At 48.8% G+C, this 14,034-nt stretch overlaps 1 protein-coding gene across 28 annotated transcripts in view; it reads left to right on the top strand.

Moving 5' to 3' along the window:
• Window positions 1–14,034, top strand: part of Gramd1b (GRAM domain containing 1B) — a 273,207-nt gene that overhangs the window by 188,406 nt on the left and 70,767 nt on the right. For 21 of the 28 annotated variants that reach the window (XR_013437960.1, XM_078047208.1, XM_078047198.1 and 18 more), the window contains 4 exons: window positions 3,854–4,064; window positions 4,880–4,900; window positions 7,818–7,841; window positions 10,648–10,668. Coding sequence is in view for 25 of the 28 variants with exons in the window: in XM_078047198.1 (XP_077903324.1) it covers window positions 3,854–4,064; window positions 4,880–4,900; window positions 7,818–7,841; window positions 10,648–10,668 (277 nt within the window). In the remaining 3 variants the exon portion in view is untranslated. Of the gene's footprint in view, window positions 1–3,853; window positions 4,065–4,879; window positions 4,901–7,817; window positions 7,842–10,647; window positions 10,669–14,034 lie in introns of those variants that run through there. The other 7 variants (XM_040285416.2, XM_021728504.3, XM_040285420.2 and 4 more) reach the window with 3 other exon arrangements.

Consider the following 14,034-nt stretch of genomic DNA (forward strand, 5'->3'; position numbering starts at 1 on the left):
ATTTAATTTATTAGCTAAAGATAGGACAATATCCATTAAAACTTCATAGGTAGCTTGGGAGGATTCCAGTTAATAATGCTTAGTAAATGCTTGATGTTATGCAAGAAACTCAAAAACACTGAATAACATTTAGCTATTATCAGTGCTCACAGGCTAGAAACACAGATTTGTGGACTTTAATGAAATTGGGGCTTGCTAAAGCCCTGGGTACGGACACCTTCATGAGGATGGGATTCAGTTTAGCAGACACTGCTGAACACCTTCTGCCTATACAGCCCCACACCAGCTGGTGTGGGAGGTGGCCCAGGTGGGTGCCTCCAGGAACTCACAGGGCTTCCTTTTAATGCCAGGCACAGTGTGTTAAATACTTTAGTCAGCTCAGTGGTAGAGGGTTAGAAACGATTTTTGGAGAAGGTGGGATTTGAGATGGGTCTCAGAGAATGGGCAGGTCTCCAGTAGGAAGATGTGGAGGTAAAAGGGCTCTTTAGGCTCAAGCAGTGAGTTTATGGAAGTCTGGAAACAGAAGAATGAGGATGTGTATTAAGATTCAAAGGGGCTGGGGATATGGCTCAGTTGGTAGAGTGCTTGCCTTGCATGCACAAGGCCCTGGGTTCAATCCCCAGCAACACACACACACACACACACACACACACACACACACACACACACACACGAGATTCAGGGAATATATGTAGGATAGAATATGGAAACTCTTATTTTAAGAGAATATACGGAAAGAAAGTATTGACATAAAGATGTGTGGTTTATTTTTAGTAAAAATTTCAGAATTTCATTCTGAAGATTTTTGAATTTTTTAAAGAGGTGCTCATAGGGAATTGAAAGATATTTGGTTTGTATTTGAAGAAGGAGAAGGAGGAAGCTACTTAAGGCTGTCTTAGTCTCTTTTCTGTTGCGGTAATAAAATACCACACACTGGATAATTTATAGGCAGCACGATTCCAGAGGCTAGGAAGTCCTAAAGGATGGTACTGCCATCTGGCAAGAGTCAGAGAGAGTAATCAAGAGGGAAGACTTTATAACAACCCATTCCACTTCCTACCCATTCCTCTGTTTGTGGTATTAATCCATTCATGAGGGCAGCATCTTCATGATGTTATTCCTTTTAATGGTCCCACCTCCATACTATGACATTGGAGGGGACATTCAACCCATAGCAAAGGCTATTGAAAGAGCTCAAGCAAGAGCTCTGAGAACCTGGGTGAGATCGCTGGAGGGGGAAAGGAAGGATAGGATAAGAAACTTAACAGAAATAATATTGTGGGGACTTGGTGACTCATTTTTGTGGGGTGAGATGGAAGAGATGGGTTTGCTGAAATGGTAATGCTTTTGAGAATGGGCAGTAGTGGGAAGAGGTTTGGGAGGAAGGACGGCCGCTGCTTTGAATCTGAGGCACTCAGGAGACATCCCTCTGGAGGAGATTTCTACATGATCGCAGGCAGGTCTTTGGGTCAGACTACAAAGTGGGAGCAGGGCTGTAACAGAGGGCTCTCTGCCCAGAGGCCAGCGTGAGGTCAGGGAAAGGAGAAGATGGTCAGAAAGGTGAAGGACTCACCTTTGGAGAAGGACTATTTCAGGCTGAGTAGCAAGAGAGGATCTAGTGACAGAGACAGGGAGAGGAATAGGAGTAAGGTGCAGGCATCCAGGAGGAGAGAGATTTTCAACCACACAGATGGTCAACAGCCTTAAGACAACAAAGAGGCGGTCCAAGTTGTTCATTGGCTGATGTGGTGAAGGCAGAATTTTAGGTATGCACATCCTTGGGTGGCATAGCTGAAGTGGGAATCCTATAGAGATTTTGATCATTTAGCAAAAGATTCATGTGAGAATCTTGGGATCATGGAAGAGTTGGAGTCCATTTCCTTGGCCTTAGAATTTTTTTTTTAACCTACCCCTTGCTTGAATCCTTCCTAACAGTCAATTATCAGCTGGTTTGAAGTTTTTTGAATGTTCTCCTTTATATTCTAGAGTGCAGAATTAAGTGAAAATGGTCCCTGTCTAAAGAAAAGAGGCGTGTGTCCTCTAGGTCTGAGATGGCCAGGTGCTTGGTGTGTCTTTTCTCCAGTTCTATTTTGAGCAAATTAGTTGGGGATGGATGTGGAGATCCTGGCTGTTCTTTCAACAGTGCAATCCTAGAAGACAGTGTATACCTGGGATTCTTGCCTCTGGACTGGAATTGGCCTGAGAGCAAGGAGGCTCCCTTGACAGATGAGCCCCTGAGGCTTCCCCATAGGGGCAGGGCTGGTGTGGGGAGGCTTGATTGTCTTCATTCCCACAGCTCAACTTCTCCAATTGAAGCCAAGGAGCAACTTTCCTTCTCTGTGGTTTATTGTACTGAGTTGAGAGAGTGAGGGGACATGGGGTAGTGGGGGCTGGGAAGAGAACTTTGAGGATCCTCTTTTGAGGGAGGCATGTTGGACTTCCCCAAAATACTGTCACCGTGGACATTATAAATGAAATGTTAACATACATACTGTTTTGGGCTGAAGCAAAAACCTTGGGCCCTGTTTTTCTCCCCACATCCACTGGCCACCTGCCTTACCTTTCTCTGATCTCCTTTCCCTTCCCCAGCTTCTCTCCATACCATTGCTCCCCTGCTCTTCCTCCCCACTCTTGCTGGTCTCAGTGCTTGAATTTGTTGTACCTTCTCTCTGCTGAGGATGCCCAAGTGGAAGGTGTTGCTAGAGGGAAATGGTTTTCATTGCAAATGGGCCCCATGGGACATCTGAGCTTGCAGCTGGAACTTCATGCAAATGTCATTTTCCTCCACCCTGCCCTCTGCCTCCTGGGAAGCTGGGATGTAGCTTCCGGAGAGTGCTCCCTGGGTTGTTCAGGAAGACTGCTTAGGTGTGTGGGACACTCGCCTTCTCATGCCCTACTCCTTGCTGCTTTGACTTTCCAGTTTCATATTTCCTTTCCCATTTCCCCTGCCTCTTTTTAATTAACCTTTGCCCTTTTCCATCTTTTTTCCTTTCTCCTTCTCTCAATACAAAGAGGACACTCACTAGAACTTAATTCAACTTCATCTCCCTTTTTTCCCTGTATCTCTCGTACTCCATTTGAAAACACAACCTAAATGTCAATTAGTAACTTCATTTACAGACCGTCAGCCTTGGTATAATTGGATTTGGTGTTGTAGGAAGTTTCAGGCACTGCTGGAAAAGAACTTGGGGTAGGGGGATATGGAGTGTTAATCTCTACTCCTGGCAGAGGAAGCAGGAACCAGAATATCTTATAAGGAAATAATATGGTGTGGTTGAGCGACATCAGAAGCCCCAATTTTGTGTCTAGGCCCTCTGCAATCAGAGGACCATGCACTGGTCTTCACAGGGATTATGGCATTTGCCATCACTACTTTGATGGAATGTTTTAAAATCCCAGTGAAGTATGTCTGTGAATTACTTGAAAAATAGGATTATTATTGGTATTTTAATATATAAATGTGTCCAAACAAAATAGCATGTGTAAAATGAGCTAACAGTATTTGATGATCTCCAATGATTCCTTCAGGTCCTAGGCTCTGTTTTCCCTAAACAGTTTTTTTTTTTTTTAATAATACAAGTCGGGGCTCAATAATCAGTTGAATGGACAGATATCTAAATATCTAATTTCCTTACATGCCCCTTCCTAGTCCCACGTCCCTTTTCACATTGACACTACTGCCCTCTCCTGGCCATCAGTGTTGTTACAGTATATAAGTCCATGCGGGGGTGGCCCCTCTCCCTGGCTCCTAGAGCTGGCTCCTTTGCACCTTCTTTGGCTTGCAATCACTGACTGCCTACCTTTCCTCCTCCTCCCCTTTCCACCCCATCCCTTTGTCCACCTGTCCCTGTAGCACTGCCAGTAACTCCAACCGCAGCACACCGGCCTGCTCCCCCATCCTCCGGAAGAGGTCTCGATCACCAACCCCGCAGAACCAGGACGGAGACACCATGGTGGAGAAGGGCTCAGATCATTCCTCGGACAAGTCCCCATCCACCCCGGAGCAGGGTGTGCAGCGCAGCTGTTCCTCACAGTCCGGCAGGAGTGGTGGCAAAAATTCCAAGGTGAGCTGGGCCACGCTGACTCTGTGCCTCTGTCGGGGAGGCAGAGAACACCTTCCTCAGATGGCTGAAGGGCCCCGTGTCCCAGAGGTTGTCTCTCCATGAGATGAGGGCAGGGTGAACAGGAAGAACCCTAGTTAAAAATCTTCCCAGCTAAGCACTAATGTTAGAGGGGTCATGGATTAGAAGATGATGCTCCATCCACCCTATCTCTCTTTGGGAGCTAAGGAGACTCATGTCCCTTGAGATCTGGAAGAGAGATGCTTAAGGGATTGGAGGAGGGGTCATTTATTCATCTCTGTTACAGTCTTCAATTTTGGTCCTCAGAACTGGAGTAGAAGGGAGCATTATCTGAGGACAACTGTGTTCCCAGGGAGATAGTAGATAGTCTTCAGAGAACTTCCCAGAACGCTGTTTTTAACCTCTCTAGCCACCATCCTGCCTCATCTTTGTACTAACCCACTTGGTACTCATCTGGCGGAGAGGGCAGTGAAAGGGCTTTTCCATCCCTTTTAGGCATGTCCACCTGAACACCAGGGCCCCTACCCCCAAGGATATGCACAAAGCCCCAGATTGGTTCTGGTTTCCCAGAGAGTTCCCATTTACCCTTGGTCCTTTGGGAAGCAGGAGGCATACCTGCTCAGGTGCTCCTTCAGGAAGCTTCTCTTCACCAACTGACTCCCAGGACCTGGGAAGGGGCTGGGGACCCCAGGGAGGCATGAGTACTGGTTTCCCACCTGAATTTGTCTTTTGATTTCTTGTTCTTCCTCTTCTTCCCCACCACTTCCCAAATACCTTCTTTGCATGCATGGTCTTAGTCTCACAAGCGCCTCTCAAAAGTAAGCCATCTTTTGTCTCTTGTCTTTTTTATCTCCCCTCTAGTGTGGAATTGTCTGTAGTGCTCAGCATCCCTGCCCTCCACCCCAGCCAGTTCTGCCCATGTGTCCTGCTTGGTCCCTTTCCCAGAAGGGCCGGCCCCACTGTTCCCCTGGAAGGCTGGCTTGGAAGTAACTGGGCCCATTCCTATTGCACCTGAGGTCGGAGAACAGACCCTGTCCCTGCTCCCCCATGTCTGCCTGCTCCCCGAACACTGCCTTTGGTTGGAATTTATTCCCTCCTTATATGGTGCCTTCTCGAAGCAGAGTCTGGCAGAGGGAGTTTCATTCCTGGGTGGGGTACGCCCCATCCTGTCATATTACAGGTCCCTATGGCCCCTTGGTGGGTGATTCTGGCTTCTCTGGCAGTAGTGATTTGAGATGGGCAGGAAGGACGTGCTGACGGAGGTCAGGAATTCAGGTCAATGAGTTCTCTGGTACAGCAACAGCAACTGCAGGAACTCTGCCAGGCATGTTCCTCCCCTCCCCCGCCTCGGAGAGCTACTTAGCTGGGGCACCTCTCACTGTTTCCACCCACTTCCCAGACCAGGGCCCTTCACTGCTTCCACCTACTACCCAAGGGTCTGGGTTTATGGTGTTAAGATCCTGAGTCTTGATCAAAGAGGGCGCAGAGATGTACCTGGAGATTGAAGAATGTTGACAGTAACCCAGGCAGGCCCTGGAGAATGGGAGCAGGGCAGGAAGACAGAGTCAGAGTCTTTCCCAGACCTAGGATCTCTGAGGCCTGAAGGGAATTTGAACAAATGTTGGGTAAGCAAAAGGTGTTGTAGAGTGGTGAGGCTCAGGGAATCAGCCCCGAGGAATGGTTGCAGCTAAAAGAAGTGGAAGCTAAGGGAGGATGCCTTGTAACAGCTCCAAGTCCCTGTAGGTGCCTTGGGGAGGATGAGAATGGCAGCAGTTCTTTCTGCTGGAAGAACAAGAGGCTGCAAAGCTAATTCTGCATTCTGTGACCTTTAGCCTGGAAGCACAATGTAGATCTGAGGATGTTCAATGATTGACAGATAGCCGGTTGTGGACAGGGGAAGAAGCCAGCAGGGGCTCTCTGGGTTCAAGTGGTGGGGCAGGTGCAGGCGTGGCTGATTTCTGAAAATGGGGTTTGGTGTGACCTTCATCTGTCCCTCCAGAGTGCTTGTACCTCTGCCATAGTTGATATGATAGTGCTCAAGGCCCAGTTGAGGGGAGGGTTGGTCTGATTGGATGTGGACATCAGGTTATTCTTCCTCTTTGCTTCACCCACTTTTCCATCCTGAGAAGATGTTTTATGGTATTTGGTAGGCACTGTGATTCTTACTGATGTCACTGGTCACCACTTAAAGAGTATGTGCTTTGGGTGGAAGATGGGTTCAATAGGCAAGAACCCAGTAATGAGGATTGATTTCAGTCTTCAAAGTGTTAGTCTTTTGGGGGGAAACCAGGCCCACAATTTAATTTTGGAGGTGTAGACAGTGTTGCCCAGATTATATACAAACCAAACCTTATTTAAAATCTCACAAGTAGGCAGGTATGATGGTATATACCTGTGATTCCAGTGACTAGGGAGTCTGAGGCAGGAGAATCACAAATTTGAGGCCAGGCTCAGCAACATAATGTGGCTTGGGGATAGAGGCCCTTGTGGTAAATTCCTAGAAAACCCCTCTCCCCCCAAAAAAGGGAAAAGCCAAAACAAAAACCATAAGTATTTCAAGATATATGAATTGACAGGCAGGAGAAATCACTGAGATTGGGTAGTCAAGACACATTGCAGAAAACAGGTAGAATCAGAGTAGGGGTTTGGAGAGGCATTACAAAGGAATTGAGAGGTGATCTGTGAATCAAAAGCTAATCTTGGCCCCCACTTCCTAAGGAGCTGAGGTGTGGGAGGTGACTGAGCCATTGTGTTTTTCTCTCCCTTTGAGGAGAAGGGATTGAAGCAGAACCATCCAGATAGACACACTCATTGAGTTCCCTGGCTTGGAACACCCATTCCCCACTCCGTTTTCCCACCAGTCATGACTATCACTCTAACCTGGCTGTCCTCTAAACAGAGTGAAAATAGGACCATGGTCCATCTGGGATATGCATGTGCGAGATACACAGACTGCAAAAGAGGGACGTGGGAACCAATACAGGAAAAAGGTTGCATGCAAGCCAGGGCTGGAACAGATTGTGAGGGAATGCTGCAGGGGCGAGGCCCAGAGTGAGGTGTCCCGGTGGAGTGGAGACACACCAACATTCCACGGAACATCTTCCCAGGTTGACCAAATATGTCCATAGTGAGGAATCCAAGAGCCCAGAGCTGTTAATGTTATAATCATAGCTAGGCCACCTCACTCCCTGTCTCCTGTCCATCCACTAGGAAAAGATCAACTCTTGTGTTTTCCATTTAAGCTAAGAATGCCTCCTCTTCTCCCCAGAGTGAGAACTAATGCCCAGTCTCTTTTCTTCTCTGGCCTCTATTTATTCATGTTGGGGTTGGAATAGGCCATCCCTAAGGTCTCACACTCTTGAACTTTATGCAATAGAGGTTGATGCTTTCTTCTTTCCAGAGCTTAGGCTAGGGAACTCAGGCTGACCCCACTCCCAGGAATCCCTGCCCTTGCTCCACCATCCAGACCTTACTTGGTAGTGATAGCCTATACCCACTAGAGGGAGCCAAGGCCTGCTTTCCTGCTCCGACCTACTCCTGGAAGTGTCCTCCCCTGCCCTGACCTGCCTAGGTGGTACCAAGGTGATGGGGACAGTAAGTTCTTGGCTTTGGCCCTCCATTGCACCTCTCTGGGTGCATAGCATCACCCTGTGCTGTGGTGCTAGTGCTCCTTTGACATTTTTTCCCTTTTGAAAATATTTCTAATTTCTGTGGTTTCCTTGGTTTTCTTTTCAGTATGACAGACTTAACCTGATCAAAGTAAGATTTTTTTTTTTGGTCCCTAACTGCTACTAAATGTAGAGCTTGTAGTCCTCATTCACCCCAGCCCCACCCAGCCCCACCTCCATCCCAATCCTGTCTCCAGGCTCTCTGAGCCTTGGCTCTGGAAGATGTTTTTGGATTTGGAGCAGGAGACTACCTTGAGATGACTTGGGTCTATTTTGGGGGGCTTGGTGTACCTTCCAGTCTGTGCTCTTTAGCTGCCTTCTAGGAAAGGCAATGGAAACACCAAATGAGCCCTGATCCATTCCTGTCTCTGACAGCTCTCTTTTCCCTACTCCTCCTTCACCTTTTGGCCAAATTTGTGTATAAGCTAAAGGAACTCCACTTCCCCTTCCCTAGTTCTGCCCCTTCTTCCCCTCTGGTTCTGTCTTCCAAGTAGGGGTGTTCTAATGAGCTTACAAGGGAAGGCATCTGCCTTTCTCCCCTTCTCAATATCCCAGGCTGGCAACCTCCCTGATTTCCCTGTAACTGGCTCCTTTAGGACTTAGTCCCAGGAATGCACAGCCATAAAGAGGTAATTGACCTCCAAGAGGTTGGTCAAGCTCAGAAACTTCTGCCTGCTATGGATAGTCTCTGTGTCTAGTGTGGATTTTGCTGGAGGCCTAGGTCCTCATTTGCCTCAGAGGCAATCTCAGTGATGACCCAGGAGAAGCTGATCAGAGTTAGCTGGTTAGGGGTGGAGCCAGGAGCCCTTGCTCTGGATGGTGTATTTCACCTTTCGAGTATTTGAGAATATCTGTTCTCATCTACCTTTTTCAAAAGAGCAAATATTAGACCCAAAGTTATCACAGAGCTAGTTAGAGATGAGACAAAAGGGATTTTCTGGTTAAAGCTTTTTGTGATGCCTGAAACTCTTTGTTCCATACAGATTCAGAAGGGGCAGGAGTCTTGATGCCAATGCATAGAAGGGGAAAGTCTTTTCTTCTACATGGGACAGGAGGGAGGGCACCATGGAGAGGAATCCCAAAGAATCTGGGATCTCCCACCCCATACCTAAGTTCCAGTTGTCCTCTTTGCTCCTAGGGTCTTATACAAAGGCCAGGACAAGGAATGAGACAGCAGGTGCAGATGATAGGAACCTTTCTCATCTTCAAAGCAGAGGTCTGATGACCTGGTTTGGTATTAATGAAGTTCAAGGAAACTGTGAGGCAGTTGAGGCAGCAACTCCAAGAATGCACCTTCTTGATATTGGGAAGTGCATGCTGTGAACATCTGCACAGCTCCATGCTCTGTGGTCTCAAGTGTCAAGAGTCTCTGTGTGAGCACCCAGGAAGTAAGACATCCCGAGGCACAGATCAAGTTAGATGCAGCCTGCTTGTCCCATCCACCCTCCTCCAGACAAGGGAACCTTGACTAAAATGCTTTTTGGAGAGTTTTCGGGTCTAGGATTCCCATATAGCAATATCCCCTTCCATGATGAAATGGTTGTTCTTGAGTATCCAGATTTAGCCCTTTACCTTCTAAGGCCCTTGGATTGGCAGAGGGGACGATACTATGGTAGCAGTATGTGACTTCAGGATTAGGCCATGGATGGTGTTTTGGGGAATGACCACGGAGAGTCCCTTGCAGAGGGGAATTGAGAGCTAGCTTCCATCTTAGCCACAGTCTTGGCTAGTGAGGTTGGTGCGAGGGTGAAACCAGGGACAGCACGTCCATGGCTAATCCCCCTTTCTTGCCCCTCTCCAGAGCCTCTGCAGATTCATGTTACCTTCAAAATGTGTCTCCAGTTTCTTCTGATGGAATAGAAGGTTCTAGTGAGGGGAGGTTGGTCTCTTGACTCTCATCATTGTGGTCATGCTCACCAACACCCTGGTCCGGTCACCTTCACCCCACCAGACACATGCTCTACAGACAAGCTGAGTCAGTGGCTGCCCTCTTAACACCAGGGGAGGGGATGAAGGCTGCTAATTATGCATAGGATCCGTACCTCTGGGTCAGGTTGAAGTTTTGACCTGGAGGTGAAGTTTCTGTCTATCATCCCACTGGGATGTATACAAATGAATTCTGTTGGTGGAGATGGGAAATAAGACAAGGCATAATCTAGTCATCCCTCTTCTTTCCTTGGGAGAGTTTCAGATCCCATTTTTCCAGGGGACTGCAAATGGAGAACATCTGAATTCTGGAGCTGGGGTGGAGTATCGTTTTGCTGATACTGAATTACAACACCTGGAGTTGGAAAGGACTTTTAGAAATTACACAAAGAACCCACAGTCATTCCTCTGCTATTATCACTTATCAGCCAGTTGTTGAGATTATAAGAAGGAATTCACTCATCTGCTAACTGAGAGAGCAGCTTGAAGGTGATTTCAGGCAGTCCCTTTTCTTCCCCTGTCACCGAAGTGTCCCACCCTGTCTTCTCTAGAGAAGCTGACTTGGAGCAGAAGGCTGGGTTGGTCTCCATCTGTACTTTGCTTCTGATCAGGGCCCATTGGGGACTGGGTCTCGGATGCCTCCAGAGCATCCCGCATCCCCATCAGAAGAAGCTGATGGGGCTCCGACTCCCTTCCAATTGAGCGCTAGCTGGTGCTGCCGCTGCCTGCCTCCCCAACCGCCCCAACCCGGTGGGGCTTCCAGCATGGACTGCTCCCTGGGCCTCCTTTCTGGAGCTGAGAAAGGAGGACCCCTCCTGAGCAGCAACATGGGAAGCATTCAGCTGCACTTGGATTCGTCCTCCCTGCCCACCCTCTGCTATCTATGTGTCCTTCCCTCTGGAGCCAGACTGGCCACTCCCCGCATCTCCTCCATGACTAATTTTACTTTTCTCTTTGATTTGTTTTTTCAGAAAAGCCAGAGTTGGTACAACGTAAGTATTCCTGTTTCTCTTCTTGTCGGGTCTATGGGGGGTGGGGTAGAGGTGGGCAGCTGGGAGGGGGAAGTGGGAGTGCTGTTTGGCTTCCCCATGGCCTTTCCCCCTAATCTGCTTCCTCCTTCCCCAGACCAAATAGAAGAGTTTTCCTCTGTAGCAAGACAGGGCAGCCCTGGTGAGGGAGGTTTTGATTCAGTGACACCAGGAGGGATGGTCTGGTTTATCCCCTGTGGTCTCCCAGAACTCTTGGATAAGCCCCTTCTGCATCCTAGAAGGGGAGAAGAGTCTGAGAGGACTGGGGCAGGGGTATGAACTTCAGGCCAAACTTTCCATCCTTTAATTAAGACATCTTGGGGGAGATACAGCCCATAGGACTTTCCTTCAGGAACTGAGAGGCTGTCCTATGTAATGTAGTTTGGCTTCTGCCCCAAAGCATGCTCCTCCCAGAAGACATCCCCTGACCTTGGGTCTATGGTGAAGGTGTGATTAGGACCATTTCTTAAGTCACTCAGGGTGGCACTTCAACCATCCATCCACTTTTTTCCATATTGAGGAAGTGTTTGCGGAGTAAGCAGTCCTTGCAAAAGCCACATCCTCTTGGTCATATACACTGAGGTTTAGGACTTTGAACTCTTCCTCTGAAGAGGGGCTGACCAAGGTCTCTCAGCCGGCCTTTCTGGGGGAACTGGCTTGTTTCACCATGGCCTGGCTTCGGATCTCACCTTCCTTTCTCTGAGCCTGCTGGCCTTTGTACTAGACTCTGATCATGGGCATGCCATCTTTGGCCCCTCCTGACATGTGGTTTTGCTCCAGCAGGAGGTGTGGATGCAGAGAAGGTGTCAGGGAAAGGGCCTGTGAATGACAGATGGAGGGCAGAGAGAGTGGTCCCTGGAAGGGGCTTGGGTTTCATATGGGATTGGGTCCAAATCACACATGTGGGCTGCGTGTTTTCATACATGGCAGCAGTTCCTCAAAGTCGGGAACATGCCATCTCATTTTGTGACTTTCCACCTTGAGCCGCTTCGTGGCCTGTCTTTCGTGGGTGTTATTGATCGATCTGCAGGCCTCAGCCCCACCCAGCATCCCAAGTGAGCTTTGCTGATAGGAGGGAGTCAAGGGTTGAGATGGCCTGGTGTGGGAGAAAAGCCACAACACTCATGTTTGCTCCTTCCCTCTTGACCCATCAGGGGGTCATCTGGCTTCAGGTCTCTCCAAACTACTCAGAGCTCCTGTGCTCGAGGATCCAGAAGCACCCTATGATGGGGAGGGGAAGAGGAGTGATAGCTGTGCTTTCTGGGAGCTGTCCCTGTCCCAGCTGTGGTCAAGACATCTTTTGCCCAAGAATTCCTTTTTGAGCAGCACTGCATGAAATAGAGCCCCCAAAGAGGAACAGAAAATACACACTTGCAGGCTTACTAGAGAATTAAAACACGCAAATTTGAACATTAAAGTCCTTTTTCTTGTGGCTGATATCTTCCTCTTATCTTTCTGTTTCTCTCTTTTGTTGCTTTTTAGCTCAGTCCCTTCTGTTTTGTCTTGCTTTTCCCTTTCTTGTGTATTTCTCTACTCTTTGCTCTCTGACCACCTTTCTCCCATCTTTTTTTTTCTCCAGCTCTGGTTCCATCCTCCTGCCTGGCTTACTTTTTCCTCCCTGATTCTAATAGCTTTTACTTTCTCTCTGCTACCCCTTTCACCTCCAAGTCTTTTTCCTTCAACCTCACATAGACTCAGTTTGGTGACAAGCTAGGAGGTGCTATCTCTTGGCTAGAGGGTGGGTTGGGCCAGCTGCCCTCTGGGGTCCCGGAAGCCCGGGTTACCCTGACCGTGGAGGAACCGAGCATGGCTGGAGCCCTAGTTCCTGGCTGATTCTACTTGCAACCAGAGACTTGCTGCAGCAGTGGAACCTCACTGACCCTTCCAGCCCTCCTCCAGGGTAACCAGCCTGGGCGAAGCCCTCTGCCCTCTGTGTGGCTCTTTGTGACTGCCCGCCATAGGGCTCTTTCTTCTTGGCCCTGCTGAATGTCTGCAGTAGAGTCCTGACGCAGGGTTCTACTGGTGCAGGCAGCAGAAAGGAATAAACATGAGGAGAGAAAGAGAAATAGCAGGTAAACATTGAGAGGAAGAGGCAAAAGCTGAGAGGTGGCAAGTGGCCCCCAGTGGCCTAACTACAGAGGTCAGGAGGCCTGACTGGGGTTTACACAGTTGATCATCTCTTATTTCATTTTATTTCCATATTTCCTTCATACATTTTCATCACCAGAGGTAGCACTTCTGGAAGGTAATCAGTTACCGCCATACTGGAGAGGCCAGTAGAAAGCAGCACTGGAAATGGGCCTGATTGGGACAATACCCTCTGCCCCCAAGTAAGAACCTTGCTTTCTTCCTGAGGCCGAGGGTGACTCCCCAGCTTGGAGTTTTCCACAGCTGGGCATCTGTGGAGCAAGCAGAGTGCTGCCCGTTACACTCCCTAAAAGTCCACCCTCCCAGGTCCTCTCTGATAGTGCCAGCATACTTACCCATGCCACTGGCCCAAGTGTGGTTGTTTCCAGGCTGGAACAGCAAGCCCTGACCTGGTTGTTCCCAGAGTCACCTGAATCAATACATAGAAAGTCTCCTGGCACCTGCCATGCCCACACCTGTGCCCTGGGCTGACTGGGCACCCTCTCTTTCAGTGCACACACATGGGCTATGCTCTTGTGTTCAGACGTGCTGTCAGGGGAAGCAGCTCCCCAGCACTGCCCTGCAGTAACTCACTTGCACTCCATCAGGAGGCCCAGCCCTGCCTCTGTTGCTTTGACCTGGCTTCTGTTTTTCTTCATCTCTCAGACCTCTTATCCATCACCTGCAGTGCCCTGGGCTGGTTGGAATCTGACCTCCAGGGAGGACCCCATCTCCCCTTCTTAGTCTGCCCAGCAGTGTTTCTTCTAATCTTTTTCCGGATTCTACTGTCAGCTTTCCAGCTGTCCTGATGCCTCAGACTCCATCATGGTACTTCAGGCTTTGCAATTCCGAGCCCTGGGGAGAGTTAGATACCCTTGGCCAATGAGGGAGAGAGCAGTGACAATCAGGACTCAACAGAGTGCTGCCCATTGCCTGGGCATCCAAGGCCCATTTGAGTGGTTTGAGTATGATGTGAGAGGAAGCCCACCCACCACCTCCCCACCCACACTCCAACCTCCACTTTCACCTGCCACTTGCCTGCAGAAGATGGAGCATTTTATTTAATTTATTTAGCCAGGGAGGAGCTGTCATCACTAAGACAAATTACCTTGATCTAAAGAGTGGGTTGCACAAGGGATGTGGCTGGACCCTGGGATAATCCCTTGTGGAATGGCTATAGAGAGGCAGCATCAGGTCAGGGGT

This window comes from Ictidomys tridecemlineatus, chromosome 4, assembly GCF_052094955.1.
Source record: "Ictidomys tridecemlineatus isolate mIctTri1 chromosome 4, mIctTri1.hap1, whole genome shotgun sequence".
NCBI lineage: Eukaryota > Metazoa > Chordata > Mammalia > Rodentia > Sciuridae > Ictidomys > Ictidomys tridecemlineatus.